The following is a 26,867-nucleotide window of genomic DNA, read 5'->3' as shown; positions in this document are numbered from 1 at the left end:
AGCGGGCAGCGGAGAGCGCACAACAGTGGAGCACAGAGAGAGAGAGAGAGAGAGAGAGAGAGAGGCGGCACAGCTTCGCCATCAAAACCATCACCACCAGCACGACCACCATCAAAACCACCGCGACCACCAGCAGCAGCAACCCGACCGCAGACAGCCTCCTCTCTGTGCGCTCTGACCGCGGAGGAGCAGCGCAGGAACATGCTGCCACTCCGGCCGTCTCATTAACTCAGCCACCGCCAACAACGAGCCTGCTCCGCGGGGCCCCGACACCCTGAAACACCGCCAGGACCCCCACTGGACAAGGACCATTTAAAAAGACGTTTTACTGGTGAGTCTCCAGTTTGTTCTTTTGCATCTGAAAGAGAAATAATGAGGCGGATGGCTCTCCGAGCAGAGACAGAAACCGAACTTTCTGGGAGAGGGTCTGGATCTCATCCCGTTCACTTCAGACTCAGTTATGATATTATTTTTAATCATCTAATTATCTTCAGCTTTTTAGAGCAGCTCTGCAAAAGTTGAAGGTTGTGCAACAAGTGTATTCGTTTTTACGCACAGCTTTTTTTGACTGCACTTTTTCATGCAACTGAAACATAAATATTGAAACAGTCAAAGAAAACAGGATATAATCAGTCTGAGCATTGTGTTAGGGAGGAGGAGATGAGGATTTTAATTGATTTATGGGACTTTATATGAAATTCTTACAGTCTTTGCTTGTTAAATCCTGCAAATATCCCGTTTATTGTAACAAAAATGAGGGGAAAAGGAGGACTTTTGTTGGAATATTGAGCTCTTTGGTAAAGATTTGTTTTTTTGTCATGGCAAATCCTGCAGAAATAACTTAAAAACATAATTTTCTCCCTGTTTTGGCCCTTTTTTCTCCCAAACTAAAAACTAAAACCTTAGTCTGACCCTAATTACTTGTACGCCTTACAAAAGTACCCTTACCCCTAATCCTGACCCTCCATACGATCATGGGTTAATAAATATTTCATGTTTTTTTTCTTAAGTGGTCCTTTAGATGTCAAACTAACAGGACGGCAGATTTAATCCCCTTTCTCTCCTCTTTTAAACCGCTTTAGTCCACTTCCAGGAGTCTTACGAGTCCACATAAAGTCTTAAAAATGCTGCAGATAAATCAAGAGTTAAATAAAGGTTTAGAGGCTGCAGCATTAGCAGTCTGAATAAACATCATGTGTGAAGTGTGAAGAGCACATCACCTCCTCTTTCACAGCTCTCTCTGTCTGCATGTTGAGACTAATTAATGAAGCTGCTCGTTAATGAAGATCTAATAAAGTCTATGAGAGGCTCTGTTGAGAGCAGAGATCAGTGAGGATGAGGAGCAGAGGAGGTTGAACAGAGAGGGCTGACAGTGACACACACCAAAAGTCTTCAGATGAAACTGAGCCACATTCACGAGTGTGAGGATGTTATTGGAGGAACATCCACACTGGCAGATGACGACTTAAAAAGTGAATTATCAGCTCATGAGTTCTAATTTTATCTTGATCATGAAAAACAAGAGAATGGAGATGAAACGTTGAGTGTGGCGCATGCTGTGCTGCGCTTGCTGAGTCTCATCTAAATGTGTGTTTCTGTTGCTTTGGCCACACCACTGCCCCAAAAACACTCATGATTTAAACTTATTTATTCAGCATTACTTTTATTTATTTGCATTTTTATGCACTTATTTCTAACTAATCTATTCTTACATGTTTTTCCACTGTTAAAGTGCTGTGGTACAGATGTTAATCAGCCCAAAACTATCAGTTAAATAGTCCTGATCAGGATTTTCTGGCCTAGTTGGCACATGAAGCTGCTAAATCATCCGCACTTTTCAGCAGATTGCACAAATCTGCAATAATCCTTCACCTTAAAGGGTGAAACTCTCTCACGTTGGTGCAGTTTTGAGCTTCATGCTTTACTTCTTTTTCTTTAGTGCGACCCCAGTGTGAGCTTTGCATCTTGAACGTTACACTCCAAATAATTCACTTCACATTATAAAGAGACAGACTCTCAGGGGGTTTGCATCATGTTGAATTTAACGGCACATTTAAATGATCTTCTTCTCCTCCAAATGCTTTAAATTGACTTGAGAAAACATGTAAATATAAAGCGCAAAAGCACATTTAGGCCCCTTTATAGCCCACCTTTTTTAAAAATTTCTCCTCAATAGTGGCGTTATCTTTTCAGTGTAAGACACGATACAAACATCAGAAAAAGTGCAGCAAAAGTCACACATTTACTTCTAAACTTTAGGGCAATAAAAGTGTAAAATATAAATTAAATTTAGCAATTTTGTGAAGTTTCTGCTTCATTTTAAAGTGCAGCTTTGAGCTTCTAATTGCGCCTTCCTACAATTATGTTCTTTGTAATTAGAAATGTTGCACTTTCCCTTTACTTTGCAGCTTTATTCTACTTCTGTTCACCATTTTCAGAAGCACTTCAACAAACTCCTCATTGCATGATTGGTTTTATCTGTAAAGTCTGTCCTGGTTCTTTCGTCTTTTCTATAGAAAGCCTAGTGAAGCTTTATGGAAGCAGCTAGAACATTTCTACCCATTTCAATCAAGAATAAACAAACAAAAGTCTTCAAGATGAGCATCTGCATCCAGAGACATGAAAGAGCAAACAGGCCGCTGATGTGGATTAGGAAAAATAAACATGATTATGGGAGGAAAAACACGTGGGGTTTCATTGGAAGCAGCTCCGTTTGCTCACAGCGCTGCGTGGAATTGCTCCTGCTTTAATAAGAGATTTTATCACAACACTTTATGTCCAGTTTTTTATAAACGTACTTTAATCATGCATATTTTTTACCTTATATAATCTCAGATGAATCCACCGGTGGAATTTTACAGTGTCAGATTAATCATCTGCATTTGGTGAAGTCTTAACCAGGGGGCAGAGCCAGAATGTAAAACACAGATTGAAAACGACAACAAATCTGTAATTTATTTCTGAAATTATGTTACAGTTCACCCTTAAAAATCCCTCAGAGCCTTGGTTCTCAACTGGTGGGTTGGGGCCCAAAAGTGAGCTGTGACTCCATTCCTCCAGGGTCGTTGATGTGTGCCTGGAGAAAAAGTGTTGCAAAAAGTCTGTGATGTGCTTTTATTTTGAAGGGCAGGCCTTCATCTCTGTGCTTCATGGTATTTTTTGCTCTATTTGAAACCCAAACTGCCTCATTTTCCTTAAAATTGTTTTGTAGTGATCATGATGCTTGACCAGTGGAGAGCAAATGCTCAGGTCTAAGTGTCCTCATTATTTTAAAATCTTAATGCAACATTTTGAAGATCACCAAATTTCACTTCTGCCTCCTAATGATGACCTTTTTTTTGTTTTTTCAAACAAAGATAGGAGAGGAATTTGATGTAAAAATTCATCATTGGCATTTGTGGTTTAAAAAGTGAACATAAAGACCAAAATGTGGGATTAAAGATGTAGATTTATTTGTGAAAAAGTAGAAAATGTTTGTGGGACTAATAAAAGGAAATCTTATTTGAAACATTAAAAGCATTTTTGTACTGTAGTGTTTGTAGAAGCCCTTAGAAGTAGATTTCTAATCCAACACTGATTTATTTGAGCATTTATCTATGATAACACTCAGCAAGAACCAGCCTGAGAGACTCTGAGATCCTGTAAGCCCCCCTCCTCGCTCTGCTGATGGTCCTTACTGAACGACTTCAGTGTAAAACCAAACCTCTGCTGCATGGTGAGGAGGGAGGGGGTCTGCTTCAGTAGATCTTACAGCTGCATAGATTGGGATGGACAACTTGCAGCTTGGGGACCACATGTGGCCTTTCTCCTCACTTCATGCAGCCCCAGTGTCAGTTTGAGATGATTAACATTTAAAAAATCACAAAAAGACATGAGGGTGCTCTGCATTTAGAAGCATTTTGGCTTTAATAAACCAAATTAAGTCATGTTTTAATTTTGTAGATTTTACTGAAATAACTATTCATAATACTGCAGTGTGTAATTCCCAGAAGGGTCTGTGCACACTGACTCCGTCATTTTTGGATGCATTTTTCATCTCTGTAATCTGATTTATTTTTAAGTTGCGGAGCGAGTTAAAATGATCTCTTATTACTAAAAAAAACAGTGAAGATGATTTTGTTGCTCTCTCACTCCTTGAAAAAGAAATCTTGGGTCCATCCATCCTAACAGAGACCTTCATATTTAGCTTTTATACTTGTGGTGGGAATTTGGGCTCTTTTCAGTGATTTGGTTCATTTGGCTCAGCAAGAAGAGTCAGCTCCCAAATGGCTCTTTAATAGGATTGCATTTGACCTGCCAAATTTAGCAACATCATGACATGTGATTGAGATTTGTGCTGGTCTTTTACTCCAACTATGCTATTTCTTTTCAATCAATAACAATATCATGTCTCCCTAAAACACCTTGGGGGTTAGTAATCTTCTCACTGGCTGGGCTGTATGACAAACCTGATATTCAGTCTGCTGTGACATTATAACATCATTTACGTAAAAGAGGCAGCTCGTTCACAAAAGACCCATCCCTATTATAGTGATGGGAATTTAGGCTCTTTTCACTGATCCGGATCATTTGGCTCAGCAAGAAGAAACAGCTCTTTCGGCTCCCAAACTGCTCTTTATTAGGGTACCAATTATGTTCATTACATAATTGGAACCCACCCCCCCAAAAAAACACCTTGTGTGTGATGAAATCTGCTCACTGGTTGGACTGTACGACACCACTGATGTAAACCATTAATGTTATACCATCAAGCTTGTGCCCCTAATGTGGGATGTGCCTGTGGAAGTGTATGTAGACAGGATCATTCCTGCCAATCAATCACAAAACACAAAAAACATACAGAAAAATAATGAGAAACTGTTATAATGATATAAAATGGCTCTCAAACGGGATCCAGCTCTTCTCGTTAACAGAAAAAGAGCCGGCTCTTTGAACTGGCTCGTTCACGAACAGCCCATCTCTACCCTTTTATTTACACAAGCTCATTTCATGGCACTGTGCCAAGTCAGAGAGATAGAGTGAAACTCTTTCTGCATCTGTTACGTGGCTGTGAGAAAAAATGTTGGCATTTATCTATCATGTCCCATGGTTGATATGGAAAGGGAGAGAGAAAAGTCAATCAGCCATTTACATAACGGGAAAAAAAATGGGCTGGAAAAAGTAACGTCAGACAAAAGTTTAAGAGTCAGGCTGCAAACATGTTTGACTCAACATGAGATTGCATTTCTTTTTTAAACATGCAGCCGTTTCGTACGAAAAAAGGATTCAGGGTGCAAAGGCTTTAACACGGATTTGCCCAGTGTTTTTTAGAAAATGATGTCATACCAGAGCAGGTGAGCCATGGCGCCATGTAATGGAAAAGGTAGAGTCAGTTGTCTCGTAGCTGCAAGGTGAAGGGGTTGTTCCCAAGTTTCTACAGTCTTTGGGCAAGACACTTAACCCCAAATCGCTCCCACTGCCGTGTCAGTGGTGTAGAAGATGTAGAAAAGTGCGAACAAGCTCAAGTCCATTTACCAGTTACCAAGAGTGGAGAAATACACTAAGCTTAAGAATCACCTCTCTGTATCCACAAGCCCAAAAAGGACTATATAAGACCCTTACAGTTTCATCTGATGTTCCTATTTAACAGTAAAAGAATAAGATTTTAATTTCCACACGAGCTTTAGAGCATTGCTCCACAGCTGGGGTGTCTATATATAGGAGGGCTTATGCTGCTCAAAACTAGAGCTGTAAATTTTCAGTGTTTTCAGTCTTGTTTCTAATTACTGCCCATCAGTGACATTTCTTTAAATCACAAAATCTGACTGAGAAAGAATCAGAGCAATTGTGCCTTATTTTTGAAGACACCAGAGTCAAAGTTTAAGTTACAATCATGACCACATGGGACAAATTTACAGTTAAATTTTACTTCCCTCACATCATGTTTTACAGGTTATGATTATTGTTAGAGTGGTGGTTCTTTAACGCAACGATTTCCGACTTACAGTAGTTACTTGATTCGTCTTAAAAATGTTTAAGTTGAAGGAGCAGGCTTGAAAATTGTGGGGGCTTTTTAATTGAAAAATAAAGAAAAATCCTTGCAGACTGACAATTAGACTTAGATAAATGCTTAGTAATTTTTATGTGAATATTCCTCATGTATCGTGCATCATTTTAGACTGTTACATGTCTTTTAAATTCTACATTTCTGGAAACTTTAGGGTGTAACATCATGCAGAAATCTGACTTGCACAGCCAAGATTTCTCCTTGATTCATCCAGTTTTTGATTGCAGCAGCAGTATATTTTAATGACATTCCTTTCCAGAGTACAGACAGTTTAATTGCACTTCTTTAGTAGAAAAAAACAACAACATTGATAATGTCTGTGCAGTGCGTAGTGCACCCAACCTGATCACGTTTAAACAGAGGTGAGAAGGAGCGGCGTCTCAGTCGTCACATGGAGGTCGTCCGAGGCGCCGAATCTCACAGCCCCGATCCAAACACTGGGCCACACGGGGGCCACACGGCTGTTGCCTGCTATAAGTGGAGGCCCCTGGTATGCAGACATCAAAGGGTTAAAGGTGAGCGGAGGCTCAGCAGCGCTGCACTTATCTCCTCTAATGACCTCCTAAGTAAAAGTCAATTACTTCTGCGTCATGATCAGAGAGGAACAGACTGCGGGGGGCTGTTCGAGCTCCGCTGCTCCTCATTACAAACACTTCACCGGAGTTCACTGGACGAGTGGCCCGGCCTCACCGTCAGGGTCAGAGAGCTCCTCTCAACTTTTATTTAGCCCACTTATTTAAATCTCTTTTTCTCTTCTCGCTCTGCTCTGGGAGCAATATTCAGAGTCTTTCTGGAACAATTTATCAGGGAATATTAAAGCAAGAAGAGGCAACTTTGATCAGCCTGGAGGGCCACGTTTCTTTTGTTCTCATTACCAGAGGCTCAAATAAAGAAGGGGGCTCTCTGTTAGACTGGTACTCAACAAAAGGAACACATATATGGCTGTCATTAGAACTTACAACCTAACATTTAAATTATTTATAACTCACAGCAATCACTAATGCTTACTTCAATGAGCTAAACAGAATTTTATCTGCTTTCTTAATGCAATTTACCTGTCATAAAAGTATATTTTACTCACTCGTACAGTACATCAATCCTACCATCAGGAGGCGCTCAATCAAAACAACAGAACTCAACAGTGCAAGCCTACTTTTTTGGCGGCTCTGGTTCTGGAATTAAAATTCGCCATTTAACACAAGAACCACCGTGGATCTCTATAGGCCTCAAACAGCCAGTGAGTCAAATTTACCCGTCATTAAAGAGCCTTGATTTTCAGAAATAGCACTGATCGAGGACGGTTAATTAACCACTGACATTAAACAGCTTATTAACCACAGATAGTGAACCAGATCACTGTTGGACGATGATCCGTCACGTTCAAAACCGTCTTTGGACTGTTTGCTAATCCTGAATCACCGGATTCTTCTTCATAAATAGCACTGAGATTTCCTTTTTACTTTTAATGATGGGTAAATGTCTTTTTTTCCCTGTTGAATCCTTGTTGAAGGTTGATCTATTGACTTTGATGATTCATAAGTAGTGGGAAAATCAAGGCTTTCTTATAGTTTAAATTTGACCTGCATGGTGGTTCTAGATATAAATCTCCATTAACAAAATTTGGGTTTAGGCAAAGCTTTCTTTAAATGACACCAGGTGCTATAAAACTAACTTTTAAGGAGAGTCAAAGACTGACTGTCTGTAAAATCGTATACACATCAAGTAAGAGACAATTAAAGCCTTGGGTGAATTTCACCCATTGGCACTTCTAGTGTTAAATCCCCCAACAGACATTTCCAACAATCCTTATTGCAACACTTTTAATGCCTGAACCAAGCTGACCAGCTACCAATATAGTAGGGGCGTGAATCACCCGTTTCATCACAAAATCATGTCAATATTTTGTGTTTTCCCGATTCCAAAATCTGATATAGAAGCTAACAGTCTATATCACATGATTTTGTTCACAAATTTCACACAATTAAAGAAAAAAAAGTAGTTTTGGCAGTTTAATGACTGCAGAGTTTCTATATTTAATAAAAAATATTTAAACAAAAATAAAGTGTTTCACTACAGTAGCTTTCTTAAGTTGCAAATGTTTTGAGTGACTAAAAATGATGACCATGATTGACTTTAAATAGAGCATAAACGTGGACATCTGTGTGAAAACATGTTGACTTTAGAACATTTTCAGTACAGAACATTTTTATTTTGATCAGTCTAACCCTTCTTTAACCCTTCATAGTCATGATCAAGTCTTTTGGCCTTTTTTTCTATTTCAGATTTTTCTCTTGAACACATTAACTCACATGTGCCCTCTAAGAAAGTTATTATATTTCAGCCCCTCATAACTCATTTTATTATAAATGTGACAGTTCATTTTTAGTTTTGTGATGCATTATGAGATTTAAATGAGGTTAAATCTGTGGTATATGATGTTACAGTTAATAATTATTTTTGATTTACTGCAATCTTGATTGTGATAAATGGAGCCAATGTCAAAGGATGGTCACTCTTAACATGAGAGAAGAGTTGAAAGAGATCAGCTGTTCTGCTTGAATCAGGTCAGACAGTTTTTATAATTATTATTATTATTATTATTATTATTATAATAAATCTGCAGCAGGCTTCAATCAGTGTAGCAAAGGGGACATGCAGTAGCAGCAGGGTTTCTATTTCTGCTTACAGCAGTGTTTATATCAGCCTTCACTCAGGAGGAGAGTGTTTTTTAATCCACAAACGATCTTATAAGGCACACGTGAATATGGATAAAAATACAGAGACATGAGGCGAGAGGCTGACCCTGTCAGCCAGCGTGTGGGATGAACTGCAAAATAAAAGCATAGCTTAAAGATGACGGTGTAGATCAGTGTTTTGATTTTCTGTCAATCTGATTGGATAATCAATCAACCAGCCAATGTATCGATACACGTTAATAAATTTGTACACCCCAACTCATGACTATAAAACATTTGAGGTGGCGCAAATGTGGCGCAAAAAGGTTCAAGACTGGGCACACACAAAGGAACTACGTATCCCACAATCCGCTGTGATTCATTGTATTCGTTGTTTTCAAACCATAAATGCACCTTTTTCCTCCACTTATCTTTACTGTAGATAAATAATAAGGAGGGCTGTTAATATTAATGCGTTAACGCTTGTGCTTAATCTTAAAACCTTAATGCGTTAAAAAATAACAATGCGATTTAATCATGTGACTGAGTTTGACCACAACTTGCTCCCGTAGTCCTCCAGCGCGATAGTGGTATCGATAAGGACTCATCAGAATTTTCCATGTGCTGTAGATAGAATTAAAAGCATAAAAAAATAAAACACTTTGCAATAACAACCTTTAAAAATCTAAAAACATAAAAATATATTTAAAGTATTAAAAAATGCTGTCTTCTTGCGAGCACTGTTGACATTTCCATGGTTATTGGAGACCCCGCCAATCAGAGACATGGCTCTTACACTAAGGATTGTGGGTATACACGGTTAAAAATCACATCTGCTATGTAGAGAATGAACGTAAATTTTACTTCTGGAACCACGCCGTCGAGCTCCAAAGACGACGACCAGAGACGCGCTGCTCAGCTCTGACCTCCTCTACTGCGGATGAATTTCACAAGAGAGCAATCCCAGAATGCTTTCTGAGTTGCTCACAGGAATGAGAGAGTGGGGAATGACAAACTCAAGGCAATCTGCAACCGAGGATTGCCACTTCAACAGCTTTTCTCATTCATTTCTCCACATTGTGTTGGGGTTGGAGGATGGAGTTAAATGTTACAGGTGGAAAACAGAGCTCGCAGCTGATGGCAGGAAACAATCGCAGTCCATCTCAAGTCAGCAGAGAAAAACACGAATGAGGTACAGCAACAGAACGGCAGCTTATAGTAGCAGTTCACGCTTCATTATGTAAAATCAAGTGTTTCAATGGCAACGCTAAACATGTCTGTCATGCTGGCCGCTGTTTGAGGACACGCCCTGTCACAGTGATAAAAATTAAAAATCTCTCCAGCTTTGTAGATAGTTGGAAAATATTTGAGGTGATGTACGATGTCAAATGTGATAAATATACATTTTTTGTAATCGACTTAGACATTCCAGTATGAGAATTTTACCTATCATCTCAGTTTTTTCCCCTTAATGCATTTAGTAATGCCTCTAAAAGGGTTTTGCAAAGTCTTGTTAAGAACAAATCGGAACAAATCAAAATGCATTCATATTTGTGCTTGGTGTTCATTTATGTCAGGTGTTATGTTTTGCCAGAATGCAGAGAAGTGAGGAGGGCTGCACGCATCCCTCAGGCTGTCAGTTGCCAAACGCTGCCTGAGAGCGATAAAAACCAACCTTGCTGTCTGACTTGAAAACAGTTTTTCAAATTAAAATAACTCTTTATCCAAGCTGCACACTCCCTGTGGAGCACTTTAGCCTTTAATTGGAATGTTTTTCAGTGTCTTATGCTTCAAAATTAATTTATAACCCTGCATATTTTTCTCTATTGTAAAATAAACCTGTTTTTATCTTCATCTGATTAGTCTGGAGATACCAGGTTTTCCCCCAGCAAAGTCAGTTCTGACACTGATAGTGTCCTTAAAGAACCTTGTAACGTGTGCTCGTGTTTTTCCACTGACTCATGCTGCATTCCACTTTTATTCACTTATCTGTCTGTGTATTTTTAGATGTTTTAAGTTTGCTGATTATGAAATATGATCTGTGGTCATCAGGATGGTTTATGGTTTCATCTTTTTTCAGTGTTAAAATGATAAGAAAACAAAAGGAGTCATTAACATGGAAATGGTGGATTGTTTTCCTTGAACAGTTTGCACAGCAAACAGGACAAGGCCTTTTTATGCAAATATCCAATATGAATGATCACTTCAGACTTCAATATGTTTAAACAAACATGTTTATTCACGGGATTCAGGTACGGACAGTCAAAATTTATGACTGTTCCATTTTGGAGTCTGACAGTACAACATGTTAGTTTTTATTATAACATGATGAGTGAAATTTAAAAATCTGAAGCTTGACATATTTGTAGTAAAAACATATTTATAAAGCTTTTGACCACCTAAGAAGCAGTTATCATCAGAATACGTGAGCCGAAGGACAAGGAGAGTTTGGATTAAGAGGATGAAAACGTATTAAATAACCTAAACATCACTGTGAAAAGTGAAAACGAGGTTAAAAAGTCTCTAATGCAGAAAGAAACATTAGGTCTGTTAAAAACACTTTTTGGTTGTTTTATGCTTTTATTATTTTAAATGGAATCTGAATGAATTTTTCCATTTGTAATTCTCCACCTGAAAAGTTACAACTTGAAAACTAAGACCACAGGTAAATAATAATAATAATAATAATAATAATAATAATAATAATAATAGAGATATCAAATATGTAAAGATATATTTGATCTCATTGGTTATCCAGGTGTGTTGTTGGACGCAGACGGATTATAAAAATTGAAGATGTTTGATATTAATGATCTGAGATCAGGAAGTCTCAGTCGACTGGGAGGGGTTAACAATCATATTGACTTCAGGGTTATTTGGACAAATAACTGGATGTAATAAACATTTTAACTGCACTCCTCCTGAGAGCTGGGGGCAAACTGGGCTCTGCCTCTGCATGGAAATGGTAAAATGTGTAGCCAGGATGAGTGTTCAGTTTAGCTCAGTTTGATTTGTGTATTTTGTTTGATGCCTTTTTGAGTTCAGCTTTAGTAGGACTAAAACATGTGGAAGCCCATTTCTTCCACTTAAATAAGAACAAATATAAAAACAAGGTAATTTAAACAAATCTTAAATCACACATTAAGGATAAAAAAATATAAATATGAGAAAGGAAAGTCAAATTATAAGATGGTAAATTATTATTATGAGCTATAAAGTTGATATCAAGATATAAAAGTCAGAATTTTTAGTTAAATCAGAATTATAAGACAAATCAAGATTAAGAGATAAAATTCAAAATTAGTTAAAAGGCAAATTTATGAGCTATAGCGTGAATATTTTGAGTTAAGAAGTCAAAATTATGAGATTAAAAAGTAATAATTATGAAGTAAAATCCAAAATATTGTGATAAAAGTCAGAATTATACATTAAAAGTCAAAATTATTTTATTAAAAATCTGAATTATAAGTTAAAAAGTCAAATTTACAAAATTAAAGTCAGATTTAGAGGATGAAAAGTCACAATTAAATGGCACAGGAGTCCGAATTATGAGGTAAAATGTCAAAATTATGAGATTAAAAGACAAAATTATGAGTAAAGAAGTCAGAATTATGAGATATAAGTCATAATCATGAATAAAAAAAGCCAAAACCATGAGAAAGTAAGTCATAGTTATGAGACTTAAAAGATAAAAGTCAGAATTTTTAGTTAAAAGGCAAAATTATGAGCTATGAGGTCAATATTTTGAGTTAAAAAGTAAAAATTATGAGATTAAAAGGTAATAATTATGAAGTAAAATCCAAAATATTGTGATAAAAGTCAGAATGATTATTTAAACAGTCAAAATTATGAAATTAAAGTTAGAATTATTAGTTGAAAAGTCACAATTCAGAGATTAATAGTTGATATTTGGAAACAAATGATTGAATTATGAAGACAACAGTCAATATTAGTAAATAAAGGCATAATTTGGTGAAAAACAGTTGAGATTAGGAGATAAAATTCCAAATTTTGAGTTAAAAAGGTAAAACTATGAGATAAAATTCAGAGTAAGTAGATAAAAAGTCACAATTCAATGAAAAATCTTCAAGATTTAGAAGAAGAAGGCAGAATTATGGGATAAAAAGACAAAATTATGAGTTTAAAAGTCAGAATTATGAGATATAAGTCATAATTATGAATAAAAAAGCCAAAATCGTGAGATAGTAAGTCTTAGATGTGAGATTAATATTTATTTAAGAGATAAAAGTCATAATTTAGAGTTAAAAGTCAAAATTATGAGATAAAATTTCGAAAAATGAGAAAGTAAGTCAATAATAGATTTAAATTATGGGGAAATAATTGTGACATAACTCATGATTCTCAAGTTTTGTCCTATAACTCAGAATTATTATTCTCATAATTTCATTTTTCTAATAATATTGACCTTATAGGTCATAATTTTGACTCTTATCTCATAATCCTGATTTTTTTAAATCCCGTAATTTCACCTTTGTTTATTACTATTTTCTCATAACTTCATTATTTTGTCTATACCTAATTTCTGTACTTTCTCCACTTGATTTCCTCAATTTGATTGCTTTTTTTCTTTCTAGTTGTAAAATGGGATTCCATAAAAATAGAAAAAAAATCCACTTTTCCACCGTATTAAATAACAGAGACGTCCTGGTAGAAGTAAAACAGCAGACATATTTATGATGGGTTTTTAAGCCCAGATCTGTAGCTGTGTCTAAACGCAGCCCGTCAGAGAGATTGTGCTGTGTAGCAGTGATGCAGCAGCTTTGAACAGATCCATTGTATTAGACGAGCAGGTGAAGGGCGTGGCCCCGTGGTGGAGAGCAGACTTGGAGCGGCGGCGGCTCCTGTCCATCACCGTCTGCCTCAGACAAAGATACATTATTGTCTATTGTTATTCCTGCTTATCAAACCTGATTTAACAGCTCAGAGGTATTTCTACGGCTCAATGCTGTCATTCTCTCTCTCTCTCTCTCTCTGCCCTCAACAGCCCCGGGCGAGTTTCTGGGAACAGGAAACACCCACATGCTCTTATTTCTGTCAGACACATCTGTGTGTGTGTTCATGCTGCCAATTGTTTTGTGTTCACTTTCGCTGACACATTTACCACACACACACACACACACACACACCTAAGCAGACTGGTAGGGATCTTGATGTTCGTCCCTGCTGTAATTAAACACCCTGTTATTAAAAGACAACTAAAACAGCAAACTACTAAAACAAACTCTACAGCAGCTGCTCTTAACTGTCAGGACAGGACCTAGAAGTGGATCAAGGGGCTGCTTGGAATGCAGATCATACCCATTAGGACCCAGTTCTACGCGCTCAAAACCCAGAAACAGCGTTAATTGGGCAACTTTAGTCCTATTATAGGCATTTTATCCTTCTTAGCTGTCACTGGAGAAAACATTCTCGTCCATTCCAGTCACTTTGTAAGGAAAAACATGATTTGCGGTTATATTTTTTTCTCTTCATAAGCAGTTATTAAGTCGATCTTATCGCCGTTCTCTATATTTGGCGGTGTGGCTGTTCTGGAATCCCCCGGCGCTACCACGAGCCACCATGTGAAGAGCGACAAGCAGGAAGAGCACACGTTCCTGCTCTTCCTGTGCCTACAAGGAAAGCCTGAGGCAGAGAGAGAAGCAGCTGTAAGCCAGAGCAGAGGAGACATCGATGACAACAGAATAACATTAGGTCAGATGACATGAAGGAGGAGCTGGGGTGGAGGAGGGTTGCAAAAAGCAACTTGGAGAGGGAGCAGCAAAGCATAACCAGGCTGGAGCAGTTTTTATATGGCAGCTTAGAGCGAATCAGCTGGCAGTGAGCTTTACTTTTAGTCATCTGTGTACTTCGAATTAGTTCAATTAGCCCTATTATAAAATTAACCAATATGTAAAACACTCATACTAATGCACCATTAATACTTTAATTAAAGTTTGAGGTTTTGGCTCGACACCAGGGATGTGCTCCGGGATATAAGGTGTTTTCTCCAGCATGAATGCAGGAGTGTACAGCCACAACAGCCCGGCACCTCCTCCTTATGCTGGTCACCAGCCCAGTAACACACTGCTGTGGGATGGCATCCCATTCTTCAATCAGCATTTGTTGCAAGTCAGCCAGTGTGGTTGTGTTTGTCACTCTGGTACGACCAGCACGCCCAAGCTGATCCCACAAGTGTTCAGTGGGGTTCAGGTCAGGACTGCCGGCAGCCATTCCATCCTATCCACTCCCAGGATGCTGTAGGTCCCAGACTGTGAAGATGTGGGATTGCCATATCGTCATCTCTCTGCATTCTGGCAGCTGGGGGTACCAGAAAACAAGATTCAGTAGCATCAGTAAAATAAGCTGTTTGGCATTGGCAGAGAAGATCTGACAGATTTTTCAACTGTCATCCTCAGCTCTGCTGCTCATCCCACAAATGCATTCTCCTTACAAATGTGGCTCTATTTAAAAGGGACATTAACAGGCTTTCCAATGGTTTAAGATTTATTGCAAAGAAGCATTGTTACAACTAAGAAATAATCTACCAAACTCATATTCCCATACTTTTTGTGCTAATTTTACAACAAATAAATGGTCACTTCTTAAATTAATATAGCCAATTTAGTGCAAAAATTCTACATATCATTTCTTTAAGATTAAAATGTTCATAAGTGTGACCAAATGTTCATTTTTTGAACATGATCAAGAATAGTCATGTGCAGACAAGGCTGCCCACAAGGGGAGATAAATGGGAGAGCTTCCTGGGGCCCAGCCAAACTAGGGGACCAAGGAGGTCAGCAAAATCATGGTCCACTGTGAAGTTAAGCTGTGACATCCATATTTTTAACATCAATAATAACCACTCTTTTCAAGTAAACCATTTTCAAATTGTGCCATAGTAAGTAGCCTTCATAAAAATGTACATCCCTTTGCTTAAAAACAGAACTAATGGGCTGAAAATGGCAAAAATTGGTGGGAAAGGTTATGATATTGGATTCTGAAACCAGTAAAAATGAATTGGAAGTGGCAAAAAATAAATAAAAGTGGCAAAAAATCAGCAAAAACTGGGTTAAAGTAGCAAAAAGAAGCATAAAAATGGGTAAAAGGGGGTTCAGAGATGGTCAAAAAGGGTTTAAAGTTGCAAAAAATGGGTTAACTGAGGCAGAAAACTATGCAGCAATTGGTTAAACTGCCAAAAATGGGGCATAATACAGTGAAAGGGGGTTAAAATGGGTTAAATGGGCAAAGAAAGTGGTAAAAAAAAGTGGTTAATAGAGGCAATAATGGTTCAACAGAGGCAACAATAGGCAGAAAGTAGCAAGAACTGGTTTAAAAGGGGCAAAACAGGCACAAAAAATAGTGGAAAGGGTTTAAAATGGACAAACCCTGGATTTAAATTGGCAAAAATGTGTTAAAATTGGTGGGAAAAAGTGATAAAAACAGGTGAAATTTCCCAAAATTGGTGTAAAATTGCAAATGTGTAACTTACAAAATATTAATGTGTTTTAAGGCATCTGGACCACCTCTCAGTTTCTCGCGACCCCCAGTGGGGCCCTGAAAACACATTGAGAATCACTGGTTTAGACCAGTTTTTCACAACTGGTTATCAATTAAAATCAACATTTTTATTAGAAATTTAGGACATTTTAGACTTTAGATGAACAAAAGATGCAAGAAGATCCACTGAAAAAAGGTTTGTTACCCACTTTTGGGTCCTGACCCACCAGCTGAGAACCATTTAGCTGGCTGAAACTTGAAAAACGTTTCTATTTTAGTTCTAGTCAATGAGTAAAGTCCTTACATATTATCATTCTTATTAACCAGTTTGTTTCATACTGGAGGGAAACATCTGTGGCTGGATGGGAGAAGCAAGAACCCCTGGAAAAGTCGATAGTTTGGTTCATCCAGGATTCATCAGTCGGGTCACTAGGAGTAGTTCCAGCTATTTTGCCGCCCAAGGACATAAACATGCAATGAAGAATATAAAGATCTCAATAATGGTGAAGATGTGCCTAGAAAAACAACTGTAGTCAAGAGTCTATGATGTTCAGAAGCCCTGAGTTGACAGACATCCATTTATTTGTAATAGTTTTGCCATCATAGGGGGTTAATTTTGTTTGGAATAGTTCTCAGGAACTATTAATCCCCCTCATCTTGGGATAACAAAAGCTTATTGCACATGGTAATGTGGACATTTCTCCAGATCTCTATAAAACATCCAAAGTTTACACACCTCAGGAAAGTTAAATAAGATGCATGCATGCAGGGCTTCTGTTTATTTTGTCCTGATTTTTTTGTTCAGTCATGTTTTGTTCCATCTAAAGGCAACCTTTTTTCATTAAATATTCTTGGCAACTTTGAGAAATGTTGGTGTTGACTTCTCATTCAGGAGGTCACAGTAGGTCCAAACTGAAGTTCTAGAGCTCTCAGACTTAACGATTGATTGCCTTAATTAGCTGATAATGAAAGGCCCTTTATCAGCAGGCCTGACTGGATGTGTAGTGGCTCCTGATAGAAGTGTGTCTGCATGTTGTCGTGTTGTTTTGATAAGGCACCACTGCTCTGGGAGGCTGGGGGTGTGAAAAGGCCTCTCTGCTCATATACATATCAAACAAAGGCTGCCCCCAGCTGAAGATTTTACATGTAGGTGATAGTAAGAGCTGTTTCTCCACTAGTGCTTGAATCTGAATGATCTGAAGTCCTTTTTATAAATAAAAAGAAATAAAGCTTTTTATTGATGAATGTTTAGTGGATTTTATTCATGTAAGTTTAAACAGTGGTGAACAAAGAGGTGCCAGGTTTGGTCATTCTTTTTAACCTTGCAAAGCAGATGTTTCTTACTGGCAAATCCGTCTTGCAAAGCTCCCATCCGAACCATTTGGGCCCGGTTAGAAGGTGACAGGACCAATCAGCGTCGAGGGGCAGTACTTTAAGAGCTAATGTTTCTTCAAGACTAAATCACAAACACTTTGGTTTCTTACTATTTCTTACTGCTGTTTAACTTAAGCTCATTTTTTCATAGTTATGTTGCTGGCACTACTTTTGATTGAGTTTTATTCTCTTCCAGAATAAAATCCCTTTTGTTATTTAAACAGGAAGTAAAGTAATCTTGCTGCATCATGTATGTTTTTGTAAATATGCTTGCCTATATGTGACGCCTGTCACAGGAGGACACAACTAGAGGGCACACAGGAGAGCCAAGATGGTGTACTTGATGTGTGGGATGTAAACCAAAAGCATGGAATAGCATAACCAATGCTATATCTCAGATTTTTGGAGTGAAGAAAGTTCTCTAGTGGACTTTATCACTGCTGTAGACCCGCCACACACTACAGGATTTTAAGCCCCATTCGAGGCAAGATTTTCCTCCCCGGACAACTGTGGGGGCATATCCAGTCACAAATGATTATTTGTCTAAATAATCTGCATGTTTGTGGTGTCAACACGATTATTTTACCGCTCCAAATCGCATCGTATCCTTTCAGACCCCAAATTGTAAATATCAAACATGTTTGATATATTGTGTGCGTTCAGAGGATTAAAGATGAAAAATCTTTTGAAATTGTCCTTATGTCTGTGGTCTCCCACATTTTTAATCATTTTGTTGGTCTAGTGTTAGGCTGGCCTTATACAGCGGGCTTGTCTAAATCTTATGTACAGTTTCTGATTGATGTTATCTGCCGCCAACAGCTGATATTTTTTTCTGTCCGATTTCGTCTCAAAATATCGTGCGCGTTCGGAGGAGGGGTGCTCAGTTTCTTTACTAGCTTCCACACAAACAATTTGAAGGTCAATTTATATCCAGCTCAAATGGACCACTTGATGGAAGCTCTGTCCTCAGCGCATCCTGTCATTCTTGCAAGACATTTCTCACCTCAACGAGAAATCTTGTGATGTTATAGTCCTGGAAGATATTGTTGTACGAGATCTCATCACACCCCCAATAACTAACATAACTAACTCACATAAATAGCAGAGAAACCTCCAATAATTAAGATCCACGTTACAAAAAAATCACAGTTTTACTGTTCAGTAATTTATTGAGGTAGAGTAGTCTAACTAAAGAGTCAAATCCCAGCACAGAGGCTGTGAAGCATGTGCTGAACCCCTAGTCCAGTTTGGGTCTGATTGTGGTGTGGTGTGTTTTCATGTAAGAGTAAATTGATCTCCATCTGCATTGTCAAGATGTGTTTAGAAATTTCTTTTAGCATGATTTCTGTTGGATTTCCATGTTTAGATGCACTTTGAAAAAGTCCAGTTTTACCCAACACAATAATTGCACTTTTATAAATGAGTGATGTTATGTGAGCTTTAAAGCTGCATATTTTTATCTGCTTCTCTTCTCTTTCTCCTCCAGGATGCCTGTTGGATCTGCCAGAGCAGCCATGGGCAGTAAGACCCTGCCAGCACCGGTGCCCCTCCACCCGTCCCTCCAGCTGGCCAACTACTCCCTCCTGCAGAGCTCCACAGGCCTCCAGCTGCCAGCGGATAACTTTCCCAGCATCTACAGCTTCAGCGCCCTGCACGCCATCCACCTCCACCAGTGGACCCTTGGCTACCCTCCGCTCGCCCTCCCCCGCTGCACCATCTCCAAGCTGCCTGCTCAGTTCTCCTCCATGGCCTCCCTCCCGCTGTTCCCCCACCTCCTGCAGCCCAGGCAGGACTCAGCAGGGCTGCTGCAGAGCTCCAAGAACAAGCCCCGCTTTGACTTTGCCAACCTGGCGACGGCAGCCACCCAGGAGGATCACCTGAAGGCGGAGGATCTCAGCATGTCGGGAGCTGCCGCTGCCGCTGCAGCTCAAGTTTCATCTCACCACCCAGCCTCGGCCGGCCTGGGATGCCTTCTAGACGTGACCAAACTCTCTTCTCCAGAGCGCAAGTCAAGCCGAGGACGCCTCCCCTCCAAGACAAAGAAAGAGTTCGTCTGCAAGTTCTGTGGACGCCATTTTACCAAATCCTACAACCTGCTGATCCACGAGAGGACGCACACAGATGAGAGACCGTACACCTGTGACATCTGCCACAAGGCCTTCAGACGACAGGACCACCTCCGAGACCACAGGTGAGAACCACTTCACTAAGAGAGAGTAGTACCGGGTAATACTTGACAATAAGGTACAAACACTGGCAGAGCTAATTTTACCTGTTCCCTCCAAATTCAAATGAATCAACAAAAACCAACAAATTTGAATTGATACCCTTCTCATCCACTACTCTATGTAAATATATGCAAACAACAGGCATGTGCCAAGACTGAGAAACCAGTTGGTTGTGCTCTTTCGTCAGGAAGCAGCACAAAGAGTTTCAGCAAGGCCGGGGAGCAACACTGAAGTTTATCAGCAAATCCGACATATAAAACATGGACGTAGTCTCCAAGGCAGAGTTTTGAAGCTCGTTCATGCAGCTCAAATGATAGTTTATGCAACTTTCAGTAAATATACCAACATGAAAAGAGATGGAGCTCAGGTGAGCATTAAGACACCTGGCAAACAGTTTGGACGAGCCAGTCTGATCGGCCACACCCTTAATTATGCAAACCTTTTAGCCTTAATGTAACATTAGGCACATTGTGCTGTCAAGGGGCTCAATATCATATCAATAATGGACGATGACAAACTAGGAATCATGGGTGCTACCCCATCAACCAACCCTGGAGCAAAACAAACTCAAAGTGGAAGAAGATGATAATCATAGTCATCTGGAGGAATCAGCAGCAACGGGACAGCGCCTCAAATATCAGTAGCTGTAGCTGGAATTTGAAATTCCAAAAAAGTTGGAGCGCTGCGTGAATTTTACATAGAAACAGAATACAGTGATTTTCAAATCTCAGGAACTTGTATCTTATTCACAATAAAACATAAACAACATATCAGATGTGTATCATTTTTAGCTCATTTTGTATTCATGGCAGCAACGCATCTCAAAAAAGTAGGGACAGGACCATGTTTACCGCTTCATAGCATGCCCTCTTCTTTTAACAACAGTCTGCAAACGTCTTGAAAGTGAGGAGACCAGGTGCTGGAGCTTTGGGAGAGGAGTGTTGTCCCATTCAACAGCCCTGCATCATTTTTGCCAGATTTTTTTGTTTTATAATGCTCCAAATGTTTTCTATTGGTGAGAGGTCTGGACTGCAGGCAGGCCAGTTCAGCATCTGGACTCTTCTACTGTGAAGCCACACTGTTTTAATGGATGCAGTATGTGGTTTAGCATTATCTTGCATTGTCTATGTGAGGCCTTCCCTGAAAGAAACATTGTCTGGATGGGAGCATATGTTGCTACAAAACCTCTATCTACTTTTCAGCCTTAATAGTGTCTTCCCAGATGTGTAAGCTGCCCACACCATAGGCACTAATGCAACCCCATACCATACAGATGCAGGATTTTGAACTGTGCGGTATCTGTGGTTTCCAAAATCAAATTTTGCTCATCTGACCACAGAACAGTTTCCCACTTGGCCTCAGTCCATTTTAGTGAGCTTTGGCACAGAAACGACGGCAGTGTTTCTTTATATAGTCTTCCCATGTGGCTTCTTTTTTACGTGATACAACTCTGACTTGCAATTGTTGATGACACAGCCAACTGTGCTGACAGGCATTGCTTCCTGGAAGTGTTCCTGAAGCCTTGAAGGGATTTCCAGTGAAGATTTGGCCTGTTTTTAGTGCAGTGCTGCCTGAGGGCCCAAAGATTACCAGCATGTAAGCATTTATATTGTCCCTTGCGCTCAGAGATTTCTCCAGGTTCTCTGAATATATATGTATTTTTTGGGGGGGCTTTTTAGTGCCTTTATTCGACAGAGGAGGACAGTGGATAGAGTTGGAAATGGGACAAAAGTGGGGAGCGACATGTGGCAAAGAACCACAGGCTGGATTTGAACCATCTGTGCACATGGGTCGCGTCCTAGCGGTGTTTATTTCGTTGACTTAAACTATGACTAAATATGTTCATCGACAGCGTTTTCTTTCCATGAAAACTAGACTAAGGCTAGCCAAAGATAGGTCTGTGATGATTAAAACTGACAAAAAGTTATTTTACTTTTCATCTGGAGGACTAAAACTGGACTAAAATGTAATTTAGTTTTCGTCTGACATTAGAAATCCATGACCTTTCTCCACTGTGGGTAAATACGTCACCAAACAATGCATATGTACTGTATCTCTTCTGCCTCTTAGCAGTAGAAAGCAGGGTCCCAGGTTTGGCAGGGTGCATAGAACACACTGCCATGATTTGGTACCAAATTAAGGTAAGAGAATAAAAGCTTGGACTAAAAGTGAAGACTAAGATGTGAGGAATTTTTTATGGACTTAAACTAGACTAAAATGTTTTGGAGTTTTTGTCTACTAAAACTAGACTAAAACTAAAATGCAAGAAAAGACTGAAATGTGACTAAAATGAAAAGACATGAAATCAAAAGACTAAGACTAAAACTAAAATTAAAAATAGCTGCCAAAATTATCACTACACCCCAGACCACAAGGCCACCTGTGCATCTTTTGAGGATATTTTGAACTGTGCATGTTGGGATAATCAAAATCTTTGCAATTTTACATTGAGGAATATTTTTATAAAATTGTTCCACAATTATTAGAAGCAGTTTTTCTCAGATCTGTGAACCTCTGCACATATATACTTCTTAGAGACTGATTCTCTCTTAAATGCTTCTTTTACACCAAGTAAGGTACTTACCTGTTGACAATTAATCTTTTTATTTGCAAAATGCTCCACCAGCTTTTTTTTTTTTTTTTCATTTGTACCCCTTACTTTTCAAGCCTTTGCTTCCCAGTCCCTACTTTTTTGAGATGTGTTGCTGCCATAAAATTCAAAATTTTATGACATGGTACAGTGTCTCAGATTAAACATCTTATATGTTGTTTATACTCTTTCGTGAATAAATTTCATTCTGTTATATTTATATTTTCCACAGTGCTCCAACTTTTTTGGAATTGAGTTTGTAAATCTTTATAGAGAGGAGATTCACTGTTCGATTTTAACAGAGCAAAATAATTCTTCCTCCTTCTAATTTTTCCACCAGTCAGCCTACGCAGCTTGTCAGAGATGTTTGATTTATTTCGTTTTAAACACTCTTGTCTTTGTTTACATCGGTACCAGCAGTTACTTGACAGGCAGAAACAGGTTAATAAAGTTGGATCAGTTTGAATGGAGCCTATAGCATAGGTGTGGTGCATGGAATAATTTAGACCAGAAACGATGATTTAATTTGCTAGATTTAAATGACATGAAGTGTGTTTACTTTGGAGGATTTCATTATCCAGAGATGTGATGGTCTGACTTGAATAGTCAGTGAGTTCAGGGTGTGGCTGCATTGGACTACTTTTTTTAAGGAGGGATTTTTTGTAGTGTATAGGTGTATGATCAGCATGTTGTTACCTAATATATTTCCTAAGGGTAACACCTGAAGAATTCCCTCACTGATAGGGCACAAATAAAACATGGTTAGTTAGCTTGTATGTTTTGTAACTTTGATATTTTGCCTGGTTAAAAATGCAGAATCTCACAGGATGGCATCTGCGTATCTGCTTTTCATTTGTTATATGAGAGGTGTCATCCGCTGGAGCGCATTGCAAACAGGAAAAACACAGAGAGCACAAAAACACTCATTTCTGAAACCTCCTCTTGCCTCCTGTCAGTCTTCATTAATTTATAAAAGCCGATACCTGCATTGAAATGGGAGTTGGACGGAGAAAAAAGGCAACACATGAACAAAGAAGTCCTGTGGAAGTCCGTTTTCCTCACTGCTGGCTCTGTGAAAAGCTGGCTGCTGCTCCCAGAGGTTAAACTGTAGTCACACAAGAGCCAGTGGTCCAAAAATGTTTTAAGGTCTAAAACAATGGTGGTGTGGCACGCGACAATAGAAAAACTAATCAGATCAAAGCAGAGCTAGACAATCAACTCATATGTCCTGTGAGGAAAATTATTCTTTTAGTTGTCCGAGTTGTTTGAGGTTTAATAACAGGTGGTTTAATAATCTGAAATAAAAAAGGTCTTTCCAGTGATATTTTCTGTGATGTTGATGATGAGAAAAAAAAGGCAGACTATTTTGGGCTGTTACTTAATCACACGTCTCAAAAAAGTAAAGACAGCGCCATGTTTACCACTTAGTAGCATGCCCTCTACTTTTAACAACAGTCTGTAAACGTCTGGGAAGTGAGGAGACCAGTTGCTGGAGTTTTTGGACAGGAATGTTGTCCTATTCTTGTATGATACTGGATTTAGGCTAAACAATCTCTAGTCTTCTCTGTCAGATTTTTTGTTTATGATGCGCCAAATGTTTTCCATTGGTGAAAGGTCTGGACTGCAGGCAGGCTGGTTTACCACCAGGACTCTTCTACTGTGAAGCCATGCTGTTGTGAAGCATGTGTATGTGGTTTAGCATTGTCTTGCTGAAATATGCAAGGCCTTCCCTTAAAGAGACGTTGTCAGGATGGGAGCATATGTAGCCCTAAAGCCTCTGTGAGCCTTTCCACATGTGTAAGATCCCCACACCACAGACTAATGCAACCCCATACCATCAGAGAGCTTTTCAACTGTGCACTGATAACAAGCTGGATGGTCCCTCCCCTAATTAGTGAACAGCACACAGTCTGTGGTTTCCAAAGTGAATTTCAAATTTTGATTAATCCGACCACAGAACAGTTTTCCACTCAGCTTCCAATTTCAAATGAGCTTTGGCACGGAGAAGATGGTAGCACTTTCTGGATCATGTTCACGCATGCTGTCTTCTTTGCATGATGCAGCTTTAACTTCCACTTGTGGACCAGCCAGCTGTGTTGACAGAAGTGATCCTGAGGCCTTGCAATGATTTCAGGACATAATTATGCTTGTTTATGCAGTGCCACCTGAAGATATTACGTACTGTAGATGATTGGATATTCAAAGTCGTCGCAATTTTACTTTAGGAAAAATTTTCGAAGATTATTCCACAATTTTTAGATGTAGATTTTTTGAGATTAGTGAACCTCTGTAACCTTGCAAAGCAGATGGATTTGCCTGTTTCCGTGTTTCTCACTGGCGAATCATTTGCAAAGCTCCCATCTAAACAATTTGGGCCCGGCTAGAAAGTGACAGGACCAATCAGCATCGAGCGGCAGTACTTTGTGGTGCGACAGAGTCGTGATTTAAGCAAGCAGTGACAAGAGGCCGGTGCAGTTATGGTACTCCTCGGTAGCAGCGCACATTGGTTCGGGGCTACGACATCACGTGTTTTGTTGCTCTGATTGGCCCGTAAAGATGTGACACCAAACGTTCATCCAATCACCCTCCAAGTTTTCTTTCAAAGGCTGTGCCCTTTCCAAAACACTGTCTATGGGAGGTTTTCCAGATGGATGTGAAACACATCCATCTGACATATCAGGTTAGAACCTCTGCCCATCTTTACATCTGAGAGACTCTGCCTCTCTAAAATACTCCTTTTACACCCAGTCATGTTACTAACCTAATTAGTTGCAAAATGCTACCACTGAGTTTCCAGCCTTTGCCGTCCCCGACTTTTCTGAGCTGTGCTGCTTTTATTAAATTCCAAATGAGCTAATGTTTTCTGTGAAATGGTAAAATGTCTCAGTTTCAACATCTGATAGTCTGTTTATGTTTTATTGTAATTAAAACATGGGTTTATGAGATTTGCACATCAGTGCATTGTTTTTTTTTAGTCTTTACTCCATGTCTCAACTTTTTTGGAATTGGGGTTGCACTTTCTATGTGAAAGTTCCTTTTTTGGTTAAGTTTATAATGTAATCATCCATATATTATGTAACATGAATTGTAAATGCTGACACATTAACTGAAGATCATTGAGTGTCAGTGAGTCATTCTGTACATGCAGCCCTGCATATTCCTTAATGTATAACTATATAACAGCATATTTGCCAGAATCAGCTCTTTGAGGTGATGGTTTCTGACCACACTGGTGTAGCTGTGCAGCACTCATCAATATAAACTACATCTTTTTGAATGAACTACTCTGATTTTTAAAAAATTAATCCTTTGACAGTGCAGGTTTATCCTTATTCTTTAGATGATCTGGGATCTCCATTGTAGTGTTTGTTCGTTTAACAGACAAAACATGTGCTCAAAAGAAGAAAAACCTCATATGGTTTGTTTTTGACATTGTGCTCTGCTGTTTTACTCTGAGGACATGTTGGAAGGGTCACAAAGCTACGACATGCGTTATCCATTGGTACTAATAGTGATGCTTTAATAGTCCTTCTGAACGCTAACCAGCTGCTCTGCTGTGTTCCCCCTGCAGGTACATCCACTCCAAAGAAAAACCCTTCAAATGTCAGGAGTGTGGGAAAGGCTTCTGTCAGTCCAGGACTCTGGCCGTGCACAAAACGTTACACATGCAAGTCAAGGAACTGAAGCCAGCCAAGATCAAGTGATTCATTCGGTCAGCAGGGAGGGGACGGGGACACTGGAAAAACACGACCAAAGACAGCAACAGTCAAACAACGACCAAAGACTTTTCATCTCAGTGCCGTCCGCAGCCATGGGAATACTTTCAAGGATGAAATGTTTCAGCAGCCGGCCTCTTAAAGAAAAAAAAATCAGCCTTAGTGGAGAAGTGTACGCTTAGTTATGAAAGCCTGATTTGGCAGAGGACCCAGTGGACGTGTGGAATGTGAAATGGACCTGAAGAACATTAAAAAAAATCGGTGTGGCTGCTCACTCGGTGAAAACTTTGAATCCAAAGACTTTTTTAAAGGGACATGACTCGTATGCAATTTTTAAAAACAAAACCTGAGAATGATCAAAGCCATGATAACATCGACGCATTTTCAATATCACATTCCAATGTTATTTTTGTACAGATACATTATATCAGAAATGTATTTTTGCACTTTAACCTGATTATTGATTATTTACATATATCACTGGATTTCTTAAACCTATTTTCTAAATGAATAATCATTTCTAAATAAAATATTTTACTTTAAATGGTTGGCTTTGTGTCTGCTGTGTCTAAGTGAATCTATGTATTACAAGGCTCAACTCTGACCCCTAGCCCTCCATTTCCACTGCCCCCTGCATGATGAAACCGAGTAAAGAGGAGTAAAGTGAAATCTTACCCTTTGTTATGGGACGACCCATCAACTTTCTGATACAGCATAAGGTGCAGGAAGTAGGGGTGCTGT

At 39.1% G+C, this 26,867-nt stretch overlaps 1 protein-coding gene across 1 annotated transcript; it reads left to right on the top strand.

Moving 5' to 3' along the window:
- On the top strand, nt 1-26,664 carry osr1 (odd-skipped related transcription factor 1). Its single transcript, XM_041812149.1, has 3 exons — nt 1-331; nt 19,079-19,783; nt 25,982-26,664. The coding sequence occupies exons 2-3, from the start codon at nt 19,080-19,082 to the stop codon at nt 26,112-26,114; spliced, it is 837 nt and encodes a 278-aa protein (XP_041668083.1). The 5' UTR covers nt 1-331; nt 19,079; the 3' UTR covers nt 26,115-26,664.
- The last annotated feature ends 203 nt before the right edge of the window (nt 26,665-26,867 follow it).

The sequence above is a fragment of the Cheilinus undulatus genome, linkage group 18, assembly GCF_018320785.1.
Source record: "Cheilinus undulatus linkage group 18, ASM1832078v1, whole genome shotgun sequence".
NCBI lineage: Eukaryota > Metazoa > Chordata > Actinopteri > Labriformes > Labridae > Cheilinus > Cheilinus undulatus.
This window is presented reverse-complemented; position numbering and strand designations above follow the sequence as displayed.

What these genes read in the sequence shown, in the direction of transcription:
- osr1 (XM_041812149.1), top strand. Translation starts at nt 19,080, where the DNA reads ATGCCTGTTGGATCTGCCAGAGCAGCCATGGGCAGTAAGACCCTGCCA. An exon ending in GACCACCTCCGAGACCACAG is followed by an intron (nt 19,784 to 25,981) that starts GTGAGAACCACT and finishes TTCCCCCTGCAG; the next exon opens with GTACATCCACTCCAAAGAAA.